This window comes from Phocoena sinus, chromosome 3 (genome assembly GCF_008692025.1).
Source record: "Phocoena sinus isolate mPhoSin1 chromosome 3, mPhoSin1.pri, whole genome shotgun sequence".
NCBI lineage: Eukaryota > Metazoa > Chordata > Mammalia > Artiodactyla > Phocoenidae > Phocoena > Phocoena sinus.
In genome coordinates this window covers 135,146,043-135,164,358 of record NC_045765.1, presented here as the reverse complement: position 1 = coordinate 135,164,358, position 18,316 = coordinate 135,146,043, and the positions used below count along the sequence as shown (strand labels likewise).

At 35.6% G+C, this 18,316-nt stretch overlaps 1 protein-coding gene across 1 annotated transcript in view; it reads left to right on the top strand.

The window, feature by feature from the left end:
* PARP8 (poly(ADP-ribose) polymerase family member 8) overlaps window positions 1-18,316 on the top strand; it is a 188,981-nt gene that overhangs the window by 134,951 nt on the left and 35,714 nt on the right. Inside the window, 2 exon segments of the mRNA XM_032625106.1 lie at window positions 10,620-10,712; window positions 17,159-17,284. Coding sequence (XP_032480997.1) covers window positions 10,620-10,712; window positions 17,159-17,284 — 219 coding nt within the window.

Sequence of the window (18,316 nt, the reverse complement as noted above, 5' to 3'; positions counted from 1 at the left end):
TTGTCTCTCTTGTTGAAAATGATTTGACCATAGATGTTTTGAGTTACTGGTCAACTCTTAATTTTACTCCACTGATTCATATGTCAGTCCTTATACCTGTACTATACTGTCTTGACTAACTGTAGCTTTGTAGTGAGTTTGAAATGAAGAAGTGTGAGTCCTCCAACTTTTTTTTTTATATAATATTGCTTTCCCTGTTTGGATCCCTTGCATTTCCATATGAATTCTAGGGTCAGCTCATCTGCCAAAAAGGCAGATAGAATTTTGATAGGGTTTGCTTTGGGTCTGTAGGTCAATTTGGGAAGTATTGCCATCTTAATATTAATCCTTCCAATCCACGAACGCAGGGTATCCTTCCATTTATCTAGATCTTTTAAAATTTCTCTTTACACTGTTTTTTAGTTTCAGTGTTCAAGTCTTGCACATCCTTGGATAAATTTATCTTTAAGTAGTTTATTCTTTTTGATGCTGTTGCCACTTCTAATCAACATTGTACTGGAGGTTCTAGCCAGGCAATTAAGAAGAGAAGAATAATAGAATGTATCCATATTGGACAGGAAAAACTAAAGCAATCTGTTTGCAGATGACTTGAGCACTGTGTGCCAGGCACACTGTGTAGACATTTTGCACACTGCTTCCTTATTTGATTTTCACAAAGCTCTGTGGTTTAGGTATTTTTGTGCCCATGGTGCAAATAAGGGGGTTAAGATTCAAAGAGGTTAGGCGATTTATTTAGCATCACCCAGCTATATGAGTGGAAGCTGAACTTTGAACCTGAGTTTGTCTGACTTCAAAAATGCATCACAAACATTTATTGAAGGCTTTATGAGTATAATGCACCATACTAGATTCTGTTGCACTTTTTAAGAGAGGTTTGTCCTGTCCTTAGGAATATATGTTTGAAAAGATGAATTGCAAAGCCTAGAAATAGGTACTTTTATTAGAAATTTTTTGTATTTCAGGATTTATACTTTAAAAAACATATATAATATCCATTTATGACCATAATGACTCAGGCTTTATGATATATTTGTTTCATTTTATTTGTTTATGGGAAACATATAAAAGAGTTTTTTCTTGCCACCCATATGCTATTTTTTTTCCATATGCTATTTTTTGACAGTCAGTTATTCCTCTCAAAGAGATATATTGTTACTCTGAAACCCAACTTAACTAAATCAGAATTTATTAAATATTTGTGCAAGATTGTTATTTTTAATCAATACACGGAAATGTATAGTTACGATGAGAGGAGAGAGGATCCTTTAACCATGTCAGTTTATCCCAGTAAGGAGGCCTATTTTTACTTGGTCGTTGTGCATCTGTGGATCTTGATTTATTTCTTGATCCATGGCAATGACATTTTCCTTGCCGTAGATAATAGTAATGTTATTAATGGCATAAGCTTTTTGAATGCTTTTTATGTAATCATGTTTTTGAAGTGCCTTATGTGGATTATCTTATTTAATCCTCAAAATAACCCTATTAGGCAGGTATTAATACTGTCCCTGCTCTATAGATGAGGAAAACCGTAATTTTTTTAATGTCACACTACTTGTAAGTAATAGGGACAGGATTCAAACCCTGGCAGAATGGCACCAGGGCCACAGTTCTTAATCATGATGCTACTCTTGACTCATGTGCTTGAATGAACTACTTTTATGTCCTGGAAATTTACCACACATATTGTTGGGAGTTTGCTCTTTACGGTTTAATTGCTGTCAGTTCATTCCTATAATAGGTGATAGAAATATCATAGTTGATGTTAGTATTCTCTTTGCCTTGCTTCAAGTTCTGTTTTACTTTATCTTTCTGCACCAATGAAGTTTGCTGTCTCTTTCTAGAAATGGAAATGCTTTTGTAAACGAGAGAAAACGTTTTCTAAATAAATATAGCTAGTTATCAGGTGGTTTTATGTTGCTTCAATTCAGACTGATATCTAAGGAAATCAGAAAACTTACTTTGGTTTCTTAAATAGTAAGATAAGTGACATATGAAATCAGATCAAGAAATGAAAATAGAGAAACATCTCATAGTCAAAGGAAGAAAAGTAAACAAAACTACCTCCTTCACCTAAATCAGGTATATATTCATTTTTTCTCTCTCTCTCTTATATTTACATCGCAATATGTTTTACTATAATTTCAATAATGTACATAGTGTATAATTTCAATAAGGTATAACAATTATTACAAATATAATATTCAGCCCATATAACACATTAAAAACTGCAGTAAATCCTCGAGCTATAAAGAGGATAAGTCATAGCCCCATGGGATGATTAAATAGGTTAGATAAAACTCGATTTCCATAGATTTCTCTGCCTAATGTTTATTACGTTCGTTTGATCTTTCTCTGTCAAAATTCAAATTGTTTCTTATATTTTGTCTCTTTTCTTCAAGCCTGATTGTTTTTTAAATGACCTAAGTCCCCTTTTACCCCTATTTCCCAAAAGTCCTAAAATTTTACTCACTCCTTTCCTATTCTGCCACTTTACTCAGAGGTCTAGGTAAGCATGTCACACTTTCACAACATGAAGAACTACTTATTTAGAAATACCACAATGCTCTGATTTTCTCTTTTGTTTATAAAGGTTATAAATATCACTCTCAGGTGTGAGTCCTGACATGTAGTACTGTGGATCTGCATAAAACTCACATTATCAGGAGGGTTGTTCAGAGTCCCAGAATTTCAGTTCGGCAGTACAGTCTGCATTGTGATCAGAAAACCAAACCACTGGTTCTCTACGTTTTGGAATCAGCTAGAGTGTTAATGCGCTAGACTGTCCTGGAGATGCTTTAGAATGTTGATTTTGGTCTTGAAGTGTGTTCGCAAAACAAGAAAACAAGGATTTACTGCCAAAATCACCACTGCTTTTATCAGCCTATAAATTCCTAGTGCCCTTGTCTTTCTGTTAGTGTCACATTAAACACCCAATTCTTGGATCAATGCAGGTGTTTGTCTTCTTCTTTGAACCCTGTACGTGAGCTGCTGAATCCTGTTGGAAAAAACCACTCATGTGGTTGTGTGGCTTAGTATCCCTACAAAGTTGGAACTTTGTCAGTGATACTGGAGGCTCATTCTCTGTGTCCCTGGTTAACAGACTTTCCTGTTTCTCACATCAGTATGTGATGTGGGAATTATGATTTCCTTTTCTTCTCCTGCTGTGTGAAAATGTCCCACATTACTTGCTCTGGATTATCAGGCCTGAGATTCTACTGTCACCTCTTGAGAATAATGCTCTTTCCTACTAAAGCAAGGTCAGAGAAACCTGCGAGTCTAATAATTTTGTGGTCCAGTCTTGGCTGTGGACCATAGACAAATGTTTGTAACTAAGGTTCTTATTTTCAGAGTGGAAATGAACAATACCCAGCTGTAATTTGGTCATAGTATAAGGCACTCCCATGACCATTTTTTTGGAAACTGAGTGTGTGGGTCAACCTGGGTATGTCCCATTTTACCTTGAGGAAAACAGGTAGGTCTTCTTGTATTTAGGTCTGATGTTAAAGAATGGATGAAAAAGCGTAGCCTATTTTCTCCCTGCTCCCCCTCAACGCATTTTGTAGAAGTTAACATTTCAAGTTCTGAAATAAAGGCTAAACTAAACAATTATGCCAAAAAACTTTCAGTTCAAAAATATAATTATTTTTACATCCAAATTGAGCAGAAATTGGTTTTAATGTTCAAACAACTTTAGTTTTATCAGACAATAGGGATCACCATGTATATTGGGGACTAACCAGGCCTGATCCTATTTTATTGTGGATCTGTCTTGATCTCTGTGGGATTCCTGTCTTTCTTAATGGACAGTAAATCTTTCCCTACCCCAAATGTGTCTGTCTTCCGAACCATGAAAAGCACCCAAAGTACTGGCTATAAAACTGGAAACACAGAGAATTAAAGGCATATAGGTTTTGTGTTTCCAGTAGATATTCTTAATTATTCTCATATGTTTTCAACACTTGTTTTTAAATTATGAAGTTGTATTTACATTGTTCATTTCTTTTTTAGCAAGAAATAGTGTAGCAACAAATTAAGAATTTTGATAAACTGTGGGTATGAAAATAAAAATACCACTTCATGATATGCTTCAATGAAAATTCTTATTAAACACTAATTTTTGTATATACATTGGGTTAAAACAAGTAGAAGAGACAGCTTATCCAGGTTACCTAATACTGTTAATATTTAAACGGCTCTGTATACCTCAAGGAGATTTTATAAACCATATCTCACTTGGTTCTCTTTCTCACTTAGTCCTTTTGTCAACCTGGTGAACTAGATCTGATTTTATCCCTGTTTTATAGCTAGGAGAACCGAACTGTGCACATATGCTCCAACTGGAACAGTATCCACTTTTATCTGTTTTATATATTGGGCTTACATGAAATATTTTGTTTGAAAAAAAAGACCATGGCAAAAAAAGGTTTGAAAACCACTCACCTACACTGTGCTATATATAAATACATAGCTAGATCCTCTTGAGTTGTGTCATTTCTATTTTCAGTAGGAAGTAATTTAAATTCATTGAAAACACAAAGTTTCTAAAGTGCAGTTAGGTTCTAAAATATTCTTTAGGGCTTAAAGCCATTTTTTTGAAACATGTTTTTACTGCTCACATTTAAATTGCTTTGATTCAAATAAAATTAAAAATGTATTCATCTTAGCTTAAAATTTTCTAAAATGAATCTTAACTTAGGGACATATAAAGTTCCCCATGTTTTTAAATGGTGCATAATGAATATTATATTGCAGATATATTATGTATGTTATGTGTAATGGCAGGAGGGAATTGCCATGGTTTTGCAGTTTACATTATAGGGACTAATTTTTTGAAGGCAATATAATACTATAACATTAAAAATAGATAATATTTTATAAAATGAAACGAATAGATTTATTGTAAACTCGAATTAGTAAATAATGTACATTTTGGGTGATATTTAGGCATACACACTTTGTATTAAAGTATGTTTAATAAAACACACAATTTCACTTATCTAGCGATAGCTATTCAACGACTACATTTTGCTTTGAATTGATGCTGGAGTTTTCTGTGCAAATGATATAGTTATAGCAGAATTTGTTGGGAGCACGGTATTGGCTGGAAGTTGGCTCAGGGTGGGAGAATGCTAATTACAGTATAACTGCCTATTTTATTAAGGAAAAATGAATCCGTTTCTTTCCTTGAATAGGATGTGCTTTCTGTGAGACATCTAATCTTGATTACTTACAACTTGAGAACTTTCTTTTAGTACGCCACCTTGTGTTGACATTTTGAACTCCTCTCAAATAAAATGTGGATAAACATGGGAGAGGGTCAGTGATCTACAAAAACTAGTTGGCAAATTGTTATATCAAAATTAAACTCATTTATATCTTGAATACTCTATAGAATGTTCAAGTAAAAAATGATTGATATAACATTGTTACTTTAAAAATTCACTGGCATTTACTTAGTATGGTGTTAAATAGTACATAAATTATTCACAATATTGCTACCTCTATAGTTGCTATTTTAAAAGGAAAGGAAGAAACATAGGCAGAACACTCTATGACATAAATCACAGCAAGATCCTTTTTGACACACCTCCTAGAGAAATGGAAATAAAAACAAAAGTAAACAATTGGTACCTAATGAAAAGGGAAACATAAACAAGATGAAAAGACAACCCTCAGAATGGGAGAAAATATTTGCAAATGAAGAAACTGACAAAGAATTAATCTGCAAAATTTACAAGCAGCTCATGCAGCTCAATATCAAAAAAACAAACAACCCAATCCAGAAATGGGCAGAAGACCTAAATAGACATTTCTCCAAAGAAGGTAAACAGATTGCCAACAAACACATGAAAGGATGCTCAACATCACTAATCATTAGAGAAATGCAAATCAAAACTACAGTGAGGTATCACCTCATACCAGTCAGAATGGCCATCATCAAAAAAATCTACAGGGCTTCCCTGGTGGTGCAGTGGTTGAGAGTCCGCCTGCCAATGCAGGGGACACGGGTTCGTGACCCAGTCCAGGAAGATCCCACATGCCGTGGAGCGGCTGGGCCCGTGAGCCATGGCCGCTGAGCCTGCGCGTCCGGAGGCTGTGCTCCGCAGCGGGAGAGGCCACAACAGTGGGAGGCGGGAGAGGGTGTGGAGAAGAGGGAACCCTCTTGCACTGTTGGTGGGAATGTAAATTGATACAGCCACTATGGAGAACAGTATGGAGGTTCCTTAAAAACCTAAAAATAGAACTACCATACGACCCAGCAGTCCCATTACTGGGCATATACTCTGAGAAAACCATAATTCAAAAAGAGTCATGTACCACAATGTTCATTGCAGCTCTCTTTACAATAGCCAGGACATGGAAGCAACCTAAGTGTCCACTGACAGACGAATGAATGAAGAAGATGTGGCACATACATACAATGGAATATTACTCAGCCATTAAAAGAAACGAAATTGAGTTATTTGTAGTGAGGTGGATGGACCTAGAGTCTGTCATACAGAGTAAAATAAGTCAGAAAGAGAAAAACAAATACTGTATGCTGACACACATATATGGAATCTAAAAAAAAAAAAAGGTTCTAAAGACCCTAGGGGCAGGACAGGAATAAAGACACAGACATAGAGAATGGACTTGAGGACACAGGGAGGGGGAAGGGTAAGCTGGGACGAAGTGAGAGAGTGGCATGGACATATATACACTACCAAATGTAAAATAGATAGCTAGTGGGAAGCAGCTGCATAGCACAGGGAGATCAGCTCCGTGCTTTGTGTCCACCTAGAGGGGTGGGATAGGGAGGGTGGGAGGAAGATGCAAGAGGGAGGAGATATGGGCATATATGTATATGTATAGCTGATTCACTTTGTTATAAAGCAGAAACTAACACACCATTGTAAAGCAGTTATACTCCAATAAAGATGTTAAAAGAAAAGAACCGTTATAAGAGGAAATTCCAAATGCTAATGAACATGTCTAAAAAGGTTATTCCGGGCTTCCCTGGTGGCGCAGTGGTTGAGAGTCTGCCTGCCAGTGCAGGGGACACGGGTTCGAGCCCTGGTCCGGGAGGATCCCACGTGCCACGGAGCAGCTGAGCCCATGTGCCACAACTACTGAGCCCACGCGCCGCATCTACTGAAGCCTGCGCACTCTGGAGCCCGTGCTCTGCAACAAGAGAGGCTACCGCAGTGAGAGGCCCGCGCGCCACAGTGAAGAGTGGCCCCTGCTCGGCAACTGGGGGAGGCCCGCGCACAGCAGCGAAGACCCAACACAGCCAAAACTAATAAATAAACAAAAACAATAAAATAAATAAATAAAAAGGTTATTCCACGAATAATCAAAGAAATTCATAATATAGCACTTTCCTTACCAAATAAAAAAAAAGGAAGATAAAATTACTTTTATGAGAATATAATGTGTAGTTCTACTTCAGATTTTTCAGTATGATAGCAAACTTTCTTTTCTCCCCGCCAAAAGCAAGTTTTCTGTCGTACCTGATTTCCTTCTTCAAACAGTTGCAGTAACAGGATATTCCTAGAAATCAGCCTTACAAATTTGAGTATGGGAAGAAAGTCCTCTTTTCAGTGAAAAAAAATGCGGGAAAGAAAAGGAGTGTCTATAAAGTAATTAATCCATAGCTTTACATTAAGAACGTAGGTTTATTTTTTAAAATAATGGGTCAGCTGGTAAGTCCAGGTAATTTGGAGATTTAGAGGTTTGAGTATAAACAGATGTGGGAGGGAGATGAAATGGTAATTCAAAAGAAAACATTGAACTGTTGTTGCTCATCTGTTAGCCAAGATAAAGACCAGGAGGTCTGGGTGAAATCGGTAAAAAATCACTTGAGACAAAGTCAGGGTGGCACATGAATACCTAGGATTGACTACAAAGTGTGGTGATAGAATATTCAAATTTCAAAAAATTATCTTCCAAAAAAATTATCTTCCAATCTAGTTTAGCAGAATATTTTATTTCATTTTCATTGCTTAAGGCAACAATTTGGTACCAAAATGGTAGTTTCTACTTATATTCCCTGAATATGTGTGTGAACACACATACATACATACATATATTTTAGGATGATCACAAAGTAAGTATAATTAATTATCCAGGGTTCAAATAAAAATATGAAAACCAATCATTACTCATATATACTAAATGAGCCTTATCCTGATGTTCAGCTTTGGGATTGATGGATTTTAGTCATAAAAACGTTATTTGGCAGTAGTATTATCAAAAACGAAGTACCTTCTGTGTCTCTGTTTACTTCCTCAGTGAACTTTGGGTGTCTGGTAGAATACACGTATTAATTCCTATGGCCCTTTATGATTTCCAAGGTTTATGTTCCCCGGGTTCTTGTCTGTGTATAGTTTCACTATCCTCAGACACCAATACAGTGTTTGACACTATAGTAAATATGCAATAAAATGGTTGATGTTATTATTTCAGACCATACCATGCTCCCCTAAAGTAAACAAAAGAAACAACCCAATGTCAGCGGGGGAAGTTGAGGAGGAAACATACGTGCACATACACATGAAAAAATAGATTAAGAATAGGTTAAATGGTAAAGTAAAAGAAAAAGTAGTAGAAATTGAACAGTCTGCTCTAAGTATATCCAAATATATGCAGCAGTATATATCGCTTGAGGCTGGATGAAGAAATTTTTCCAATTAGTTTCCTACCATAGGTAGTTTTTCCTGAAATAGAATCAAACTGTTCTTTTAAGGCTGACAAAGGAAATATATCAATTTATTTGTTTTGAAAATTCTCTTTGGGGAATGTCAATCAGAAATCTTTGTGTGATTGGTCATGCTTTTTGTCTGCAAAGCTACCATGTGGGCCTATTCTGAGCATAAAGGATGCTCAGAATGGGGCCATCCTTCCCCACTAGTTAAGCAGTAGATGAAACTATCCTCTGAAATGAGTGAACATAGGAGCAATGGCACTAACAAATGCGTCTGTCTGCTGTGCGGGGCACCACAGGCTGCATCGTGTTAGGCCTCATCAGCTACCTAATGCAATGTAACTTGGGAGATAAGATAAATCAGACAGATGACACTGTATCAGATGTGAAAGATGAGAGCTCTTCCAAAGCAATTGCAGAGTGTATATTTCAGTGCTGTGACTCCAGGAGGTTATTGAAGTCAAAAGTCTTTCCAAAAAAACCAATCTTTCAAGAACTGGGTAGCAAGTAAGCAGAGTCATGCTATTTCTTCCAGAGAAAATTACCTAGGAAGAAATGGAATTCTCCCTTTTATATTTGTTTTACACAGCTTTGTGGTTTAATTAGTATATCACCAGCTTAGGTATCTGCTTTTTTTTTAGTGCATCTCATGTGCAAATGTGTATTAAGCAGGCGAGGTGGATTTTCCAATTAAAGGATGTTTTCATCTGTTGCTAAATCATCCAAGTGCAAGTGCCTAAAACTAACTAAAATGAATTTTTTAATCATATTTGTGACTCTGTATCAATAAATGATTATTTACTAATTGTTACCTAAATTTAGAAATTTAATTCTTTAAAGTGATATTTCTTCCCTTTTCCCCCGTCCAGTTTTATTGAGATATAAGTGGCGTACAGCACTGTATAAGTTTAAGGTGTACAGCACAGTGATTTGTCTTACATGCATCATGAAATGATTACTACAATAAGTTAGTGAATATGCATCATCTCATATTAATGGAAAATAAAATAACAAGAGAAAAGTATTTTTTCCTTGTGATGAGAACTCTTACGATTTACCCTCTTAACTTTCACATACACCAGTGTTAATTATATTAATTATGTTGTACATTATATTCCTAGTAGTTGTTTATCTTATAATTGGAAGTTTGTACCTTTTGACCACCTTCCTCCAATTCCCTTCCCCCCACCCCTCCACCTCTGGTAATGGCAAATCTGATTTCTTTTACTACGAATTTGTTTGTTTTTGAAGTATAATTGACCTACATACAACACTTCGTTAGTTCCTTGTGCACAACATAGTGATTTGAAATTTCTATACGTTACAAAATGATCACCATGGTAAGTCTAGTTACCATCTGTCACCATACAAAGTTACTGCGTTATTACTGACTACCTTCCCCACACTCTACATTTCATCCCTGTGACTCATTTATTTGGTAACTGGAAGTTTGTACTTCCTAATCTCTCTCACCTATTTCTCTCATCCTACCACCTACCTCCCTTCTGGCAACCACCTGTTTGTTCTCTGTATCTATGACTCTGTTTATATTTTGTTATGTTTGTTCATTTGTTTCTTTTTTTAGATGCATGTAAGTGAAATCATACAGCATTTGTCTTTCTCTGTTTGATTTATTTCAGTTAGCCTAATGCCCTCGAGGCCCATCCATGTTCTCGCAAATGGCAATATTTCGTTCTTTTTAATGGCTGAGTAATATTCCATTGTATTTATACATATACCACATCTTTATCCATTCATCTGTCAGTGGGCACTTAGGTAGCTTCCACATCTAGGCTATTGTAAATAATATTTCTTTCTTTTTTAATATTCTAAAACTTTGCATTTTCTGTTTATTGTAAAGAATGTCATACATTTAATTTAGGAATTGGAGGATGGGGAAAAAATGTTGAATTGACTCCCTTTTCTTTTGTAGCCTACTGTGTGTGAACGAGAGCTGTGTGTATTTGCTTTTCAAACCCTGGGAGTAATGAATGAAGCTGCTGATGAAATAGCAACTGGAGCTCAGGTAGTAACATGTGATACTAACTATTTTTATTTGAAAAATTTATTCTGATCCACTAGCTAACTTTACCTTTCTCTGGGATGAATTTTTGATAGTTTCTTGATAGATTAAGAAAGCAAACCAGCATTTGATATTTCTAGATAGAAACTAAATTTTGCCAGCTTTATCTAATGTGTGTTTTTTGTCCTTTTGCAATTGCCAAGAGGAGAAGTTAAACCAACTTTAATTGTTTGAAAAATAATTACGTTTCTTTCTTATGTGGTGAAATTGAGATACTGAAACCCTTGCACTTGCATTATGTAATGTTTATTTGTAAAGTTATAGTGCCATAAAATGGAAGCCAATTTATTTTTAAAACTTAGGTGAAAAGATAATGGACAGACCATGTAATAAAAAGAGAGCATTCAATTTTACAATAGCAATGTTTATGACATAGGAAGGAAAATATAAAAACAAAGAAACAACTTGAAAGTAGAGAAGCATCCCATGTTTCTGGAAAGGAAAAAAATCCATTGTAAAGATGCCAAAATTTATTACTTCATGCAATGTCATTAAAATTTCAACTAGTTTTTGTTCATTTATGGAACCTGACTGAAATACTAATAAATAGATGAGAAAAAAAATTACAGAAAACAAAAAAATAATGAGTGTTAATTAAGTGAGGCTAGACCAACCAAATACAAAACCATATTATGTAATCCTATGATATTTTGAAAAAATATAGTACTGGCAAAGAGTAGAAAGTCAGATTATCCCCAAAATAGGTCAAGTTATAAATACATTTAATACGTATTAAAGGAGGTATCACATTATATTGTAAAATAAAAATGGTTTAGTGAAGGGGGGAACAAATGACCTACAACATGGGGGGGAAAACAGGTTATCTCTTTATGCTGTGTGCAAAAACAAATTCCAAATGGCTTAAAGAATAGTTTTGTTTAAAAGTATTATGCCCACACTAGAGGAGGGTTGAATTAAGCATGCACAGCCTAGGTAGGGCCTCAGGTTCATGTATTTATGCAGATACAAAAAAATCATGAAGAAAAATATCAACAGATCTGAGTCCATACATACTTCACATTTTTTACTTGAAAAAATAGTGAACACTAAGAGCTAACACACTTATGAAAAAACGTGTTTTGCTACAAACTTAATTACATAGAAGCTCATAAAAATTGAGACAAAAAACATGAAGATCATCACAAATTAACAGAGGAAATGAATTCACAAATATGGACCTATAGTTAGTAAAGAAACATGAGAAAATACCTAGTCTCGCTAAAAATCAAAGGAAGCTAAATGTAAAAGAATTGTATAAAATTCACAAAGATGGGTGGAAAGAATGATCACACAACAGACATCTGGTCATTCTTATAGTAAGTATCAAATGCCTGCTATGTAACAGGCAGTACACTAGACTAAGGTACAACAGTTAACACAGACAGCCCACGCCTCATGGATTTAGACTCCCTTAACCTCGTTATTTCACTGATTACCTAGACTGAGATGCATCCACTTGATGAAATTTTAAGGACCATATTTGTGATGTAATGAGTTATAAATGAAAATAATGCAAACAGAACATTGATCATATGCAATGTGAAAAATGATTCCATGATTAAAATAAATTTCAAAAATGCAGCTTAATATTGCCCCTATACCCAGTGTGCACAAATTTGCATACTAAAAGCTCTGAGAATCCCTAAAACTGAAGAAAATGACTAGCCTATACTTAGAGGGTTTCTCAAATGTATCTATCCATGGTGAGTCTTTATCTCTTTTTAAAAATGGTAACATTTTTCTCATCCCTTGAAACTAATATTGCTCGAAAAAAGGTACTTTAATATATGCTATTTATAGCTATGTAAAAATAAACTTTACACGGGTGTGTGTATGAGTGTACATATGCACATACATGTATATTTACATGGATATATGTGTGTATATATATGTATAATTTTTCAAGTAGTATAGTTAATATTTATGCATTTTACTGGAAGTAAAGTATCCCGCATACAATTTGAAAAGGGAAGGAAGTAAAGCCTAGAAATAAGGAATAATTGTTTAGAAGGAAAACTAACATATTAACAGTAGGCTAGGTTGAAAGAATAATAGGTGCTTTTTCCCCTCTTACTATAGATACATCTCTAAAAATAATGGTTCTTAAAGTGAAATTACTTTTGGATTATATAATGATAGTAACAAGGCACAAATACTCGATCAGATCAATTCAGTGATTCAACTCTAAAGATCAGTATCCAAAAATCTCAGAGACTTTAGTGATTCTACTCCAAAGTCAATGCGGAATATTCTTTTCACCACTTTAAAGGAGATATCCCAATATTCTGGTTATAATCCTAGAGATTACATGGAAATGGATTCCTTTTCTAAATAAAGACTATATCTCTGTAGCCTTGTTGCATCAGTTGACTCCTGTATTTTTAATGGTCTCTGAGGAGCTCTGGAGGTTGCAAGAACATTCTTTAGAGGGATCTGCAGGAGGCTGGGCTGCCATGAGAGTGTCTCAAGCAGCTGGGATTCCAGGCCTCTGATACTGCTTATCCAGAACAGCAGCTCCATTTTATTCTTTTATGTTTGGGGTCTCTCATATACAATTTTCTTTTAAAAAAAGAAAAGATAAAAGGAATTACTCTTGAACTGTTTGAAGGCCATTAGTCTACAATTTTAAATTCACTTCTTTTCCAGATTACATTGTACGTCATTTTACTCTGTGGAAAAAATTAACATATGTAAATAGAGTACAAAATCCAAACAGTGTAACATAAACCTTTCGTTGTTTCAAAGATTCTGAATGCTAACTCCTATAACAGATAAACCATAAAATTAAAGTGATTTAAGATGGTAGGCTTTTATTTCTAACTCACACAACTGTTCGGTTAGAATGTTTGTTGGGCAACTGTGTGATCACTGAGGGAACCGGATTCCGTCCACCACATGAGTCTGCTGTCTTCAATACTGGCATACAGTAGAGGGGAAGGGAGGAAAGGGGAGAAAGAGCGCCTCTTTCTTCATCAGCTCGCCCCTATTCCACTTTCTGTCCATTGGTTAAAACTAGTCTTATGGCCTGACTTAAACAAGACGGGGAGAAAATGTCAGCATGGCAGTACAGTTGCTTCCAGGCAGTAGTAGCCCTATACCTTGAAAGCAAAGGAGTATGTGACTTCGGGTGGACAGCAGGAATTTTGCCAGGGTAGTTACACTGTTTCTTATTCAGTTAGGTTAAGACATATATTAACAAAAATATTCCTGTTTAATTAACTTCTTTACCCCTACATACCATTATTTCATTATAATTTACTTAAGGTCACCGGTGAAAATGAGTGGCAAAACAATGCATTTGCTTTTTCTGGTAGTTTTGATTGTTTTGAGAGCTTTGGGCACAAGGTTTTTAATTAAAGTATTTGATTGAAAGGGGAACATTGTTCAGGGTTATCTTGTATCCATTTGTGCCTTTCTTGTTGTAGTGAAAAACACAATAGTGTAAAATTTACTATATTCATCGTTTTAAAGTGCACAGTTCAGGTCGTGTTGAGTATAATTCACATTGCTGTGAAACAGACTTCCATAACTTTTTCATTTGCAGGAACTGAAACTCTATACCTGTTGAAAACTCCCATTTTCTCCCTACCCCCATCCCTGGCAACCACCGTTCTACTTTCTGTTTCTGTGAATTCGATTACTTTAGAGTCCTTCGGCAAGTGTAGGCATATAGTATTGACTTTTTGTGACCCGGCTTATATCACTTAGCATAATATGTCCTCATGGTTCATCCATTTTGTAACAGGTGAGAGGCTTTTCCTTCTTTAGGGTGAATAGTATTTCATTATATGTGTATACCCCATTTTGTTTATCCATTCACCCATCAATGGATATTTTGGTTGCTTTCACCTCTTGGCTGTTGTGGGATAATGCTGCTGTGAACATGGGTGTGCAAACGTCTCTTCAAGATCCTTCTTTCAATTCTTTGGACCATATACCCAGAAGTGGGATTGTCACTTACAGCAGGATCATATGGAATTTCTACTTTTAGGTTTTTAGAGGAATCTCCATACTGTTTTCCACAGTGGTTACACCATTTTACAATCCCATCAACAGTGCACAAGGGCACAAATTTCTCCAGCTGCTCACCAACACCTTTTATTTTCTGTTTTTTTGATAGTAGCCATCCTAATGGTTGTGAGGTGATATCTCACTGTGGATTTTATTTGCATTTCTCTGATGACTAGTGATGTTGAGTATCTTTTCATATGCTTTTTGGCCATTTGTATGTATGGCTTCTTAAAAGAAATGTCTGTTCAGTTCTTTTGCCCATTTTAAAATTAAGTTTATATGATTTCTTATTGTTGAGTTATAGGAGTTCTTTATGTATTCTGGATATTAACCTCTTATCAGATAAATTATTTGCAAATATTTTCTCCCATTCCTGTTGTTTTTTCACTCTCTTGATTTTGTCCTTTGAGGCATAAAAGTCTGATAGAGTCCTATTGTCAATTTTGTTTTCGTTGCCCATGGCTTTGGTGTTATATCTAAAAAATCACTGCCAGATCCATGTCATAAAGCTTCCCCCCTGTTTTCTTGTAGGAATTTTACAGTTTAAGGTTTTATGTTTACATTTTAATTCTATTTGATTAACTTTTGTGTGTGGTGTAAGACAGGGTCCAGCTTCATTTCTGCTGCATGCGTATATCCAGTTTTCCCACCTCATTTGTAGAAAAGACTGTCTTTTCCCCATTGAGTGGTCCTTGGCACCCTTGTCCAAAGATCATTTGATCATACATAACGTGAAGGGTATGTATTTTACAAAGCTTCAAATGCATACTGTGACATATAATTTTTTAAGGTATTTATAAGATTGTACCAATTCCTGGCCCCAAAAGGTTTCAGAAAAGGCTCTTTATGTTACTGATGATTCTTTCTCAGGATTCCTTGCTTGGGGTTTTACTATATTAGGAGACCAGATAATGCTGAAAACATTTGTATCTGGGTTGACGGTGCATCTTTCTGGGGTAGAAGAGTTATGAGTATGGGAGAGGAAACAAAAAGGAGGGTTTTAATTTGCCTTTATTATTATTATCTGTTGCTTGGAATCCAATTTATTGCAAACACACACATCACACACACACATAAATGGAATAGTGTGGTAGAAACATATTAGCTGTTCAGTTCTACTGTTTTCTGAGTAAGTCCCTGTGGGTATCTATGTCTGTGTAACTTTGGAATGTGTTACTTATAGATCCTATACCCGATGGCTTGAGTGTTGCTAATTATTTTAGGTCACTGGAAAAATTCTGGATGCTGTGATTGGGTGGATGGGTTTTTGTGAGTATACACACAACATAGTAAGCCCTACTGTCATTAGGTCACAATACCCCCATCATTAACCATAAGAATCAAAAATTGTCCTACTCTTACTGTGCATTTTTTAAATGCCTGTTTCAAAACTTTCTGGAAATATCTTTCCCTATAAAGATTAAGTTAGCCGCTTCCTTATGAAGTCTCTTGTCTTTACCCTATAGGTACGGTCCGTTCTGATGAGCTCTCTCTGTTTAGACAGTATCGGCTTTCTTGATCCAGTTGCTAGAGTGTGTTGTTTTGGGGAACTAGGGAGGGGAGCCACGCTCTTGACTGCTGTGTCGCCTTGCCTCTTAGTGAATTGTGCGAAGGAGTCATAGACGCGCATAGGAATAAAGCCATCTTATTTAACAAATCAGAGGGCATTAATAGCCTTTGTCAGAGGAGAGTAGGAAGAAGTAAGATGGTGTCAGGAGATTTACTGTCCTTGGGGCATGTCAGATTCATTTTCTGCAGTTTCCTTCCCCCGGAATGGTTTCTTCCCAGTTAGTCACGTCTCCGTCTCCCACTTCGCTCAGGTCTCTGTTGAAACGTCACCACATTTCCTGCCACGCTAAAATAGTCCCCCCTACGGCCTAAGTCTCTAATGCCAAGCTTTATTTTTATAGCATTTAACACTGCCAGACACTATATGTCTTTAAGCGTATATTTAACTGATTTTTCAGCACATCTTCTCCATTGAAAGGAAAATTTCACGAGACCTTTTCAAGGACCTGTCCTTGTTCATTGTTCTTCCACAGAACCTACCAACAATGTTAGCACGTAGTATGTGTTAATGAACAAAGACATGTTAAAGACAGATACGAAGACGTGAGTAGTTGGAAGCAACACATATTAGTCACTTTAATATGTGTTACCTATAAATAACATATATTAAAGTAACTTTAAATATTAGTTACTTTAAATTAATAGTCAGGTTTGGTCAAATTTGATCTAAAGTCACAAATTACAGATTTCAGAGAATTGCTAGCCATCCTGAATCTTTCCTAATTACCTACCGTGAGAGGGAGAAACAGTGGCAAAGCATTTGATAAAAACCTGAAGGGTAATAACTATCTTATGTACTGTATTTCAAGGTGGTAGATCTACTAGTATCCATGTGTAGGTCCGCATTGGAATCTCCTAGAAAAGTTGTCATTTTCGAGCCATATCCTTCTGTGGTAGATCCTAACAATCCTCAGATGCTGGCCTTCAACCCAAGGGTAAGTAGTCATTCTAGCACATCAGTCACAAGTTTCCTTTAACAATAACTGAGATTTTAGTCTCATTAGCTTTCTTCTTTCTTAGCTAAATTACTGTCTCATCATACCCATGACCTGTCACGAACTCTGTATCCATTTAGCAAATATGATATTCTTTTTCCACAAATTTGATTTACTTCCACCTTGTCTTTCATGTATCCTGTTACTTCTCCTCTCTTTTCTAGCTTTAAAACAATTTTCGCTAACTTTGCCTTCATCAAACTAGACCCATTTAACTTTAATCCCACTCAATTCTGATCTTTACACATCCCATCTGCATGGAAGGTAGGGTAAATAACTATAATAAATTGGCTTTATAATGGTCAATATGATTATTTTAATTTCATCATATATTTTTTGAGAGTCTAACTTATGTAATCTCATTTTAATTTTAAGGATCATGGGTTAAGGGACAAATTTTCCCTTTTCTTTTGCATTTTTATTTCATCCTCTCTTGCCGTCCCCTCTCTCCCTCCCCAGTTAGCTGAAGGTTAGTGAAAGTTTATTTCATATTGTTGATCAACTGACATTTCTTGAGAAAACAGTTTTATAAATATTCAGGGAAGTTTGGCAGAATTCTTCTGAAATAACATGATTTTCAAATTACATGAGAGCCCAAATTGCCTTAGTTTCTATTACTATTCATCCTGAAATCATTTTATGGAAACAAGGACTATATAAAATTCTCTTGGAAACACTTTCCCTCCTTCACAAGTGGCAACAGTGCACATATTTTCAGTGTGCTTTAAAATGAATTATCAATTGAGTGTATGGTGTCATTTACACACTTATTAATCATACTTGTTTGGTAACAATCTTCCAATCAAAAGGAACTAAAAGCAAAATGAAACTGTAAGATTTAAAGTGGATTTTTGTGTTTTAGAAGGATTCTGTGCTTACTTTATTCATCATGGCTTAATTTTTTAGTGGTGACAACAAGAATCAGGAGCCTAATATCTTTTGTGTATTTATAGCTTTTCCCCTGTAAGCTGA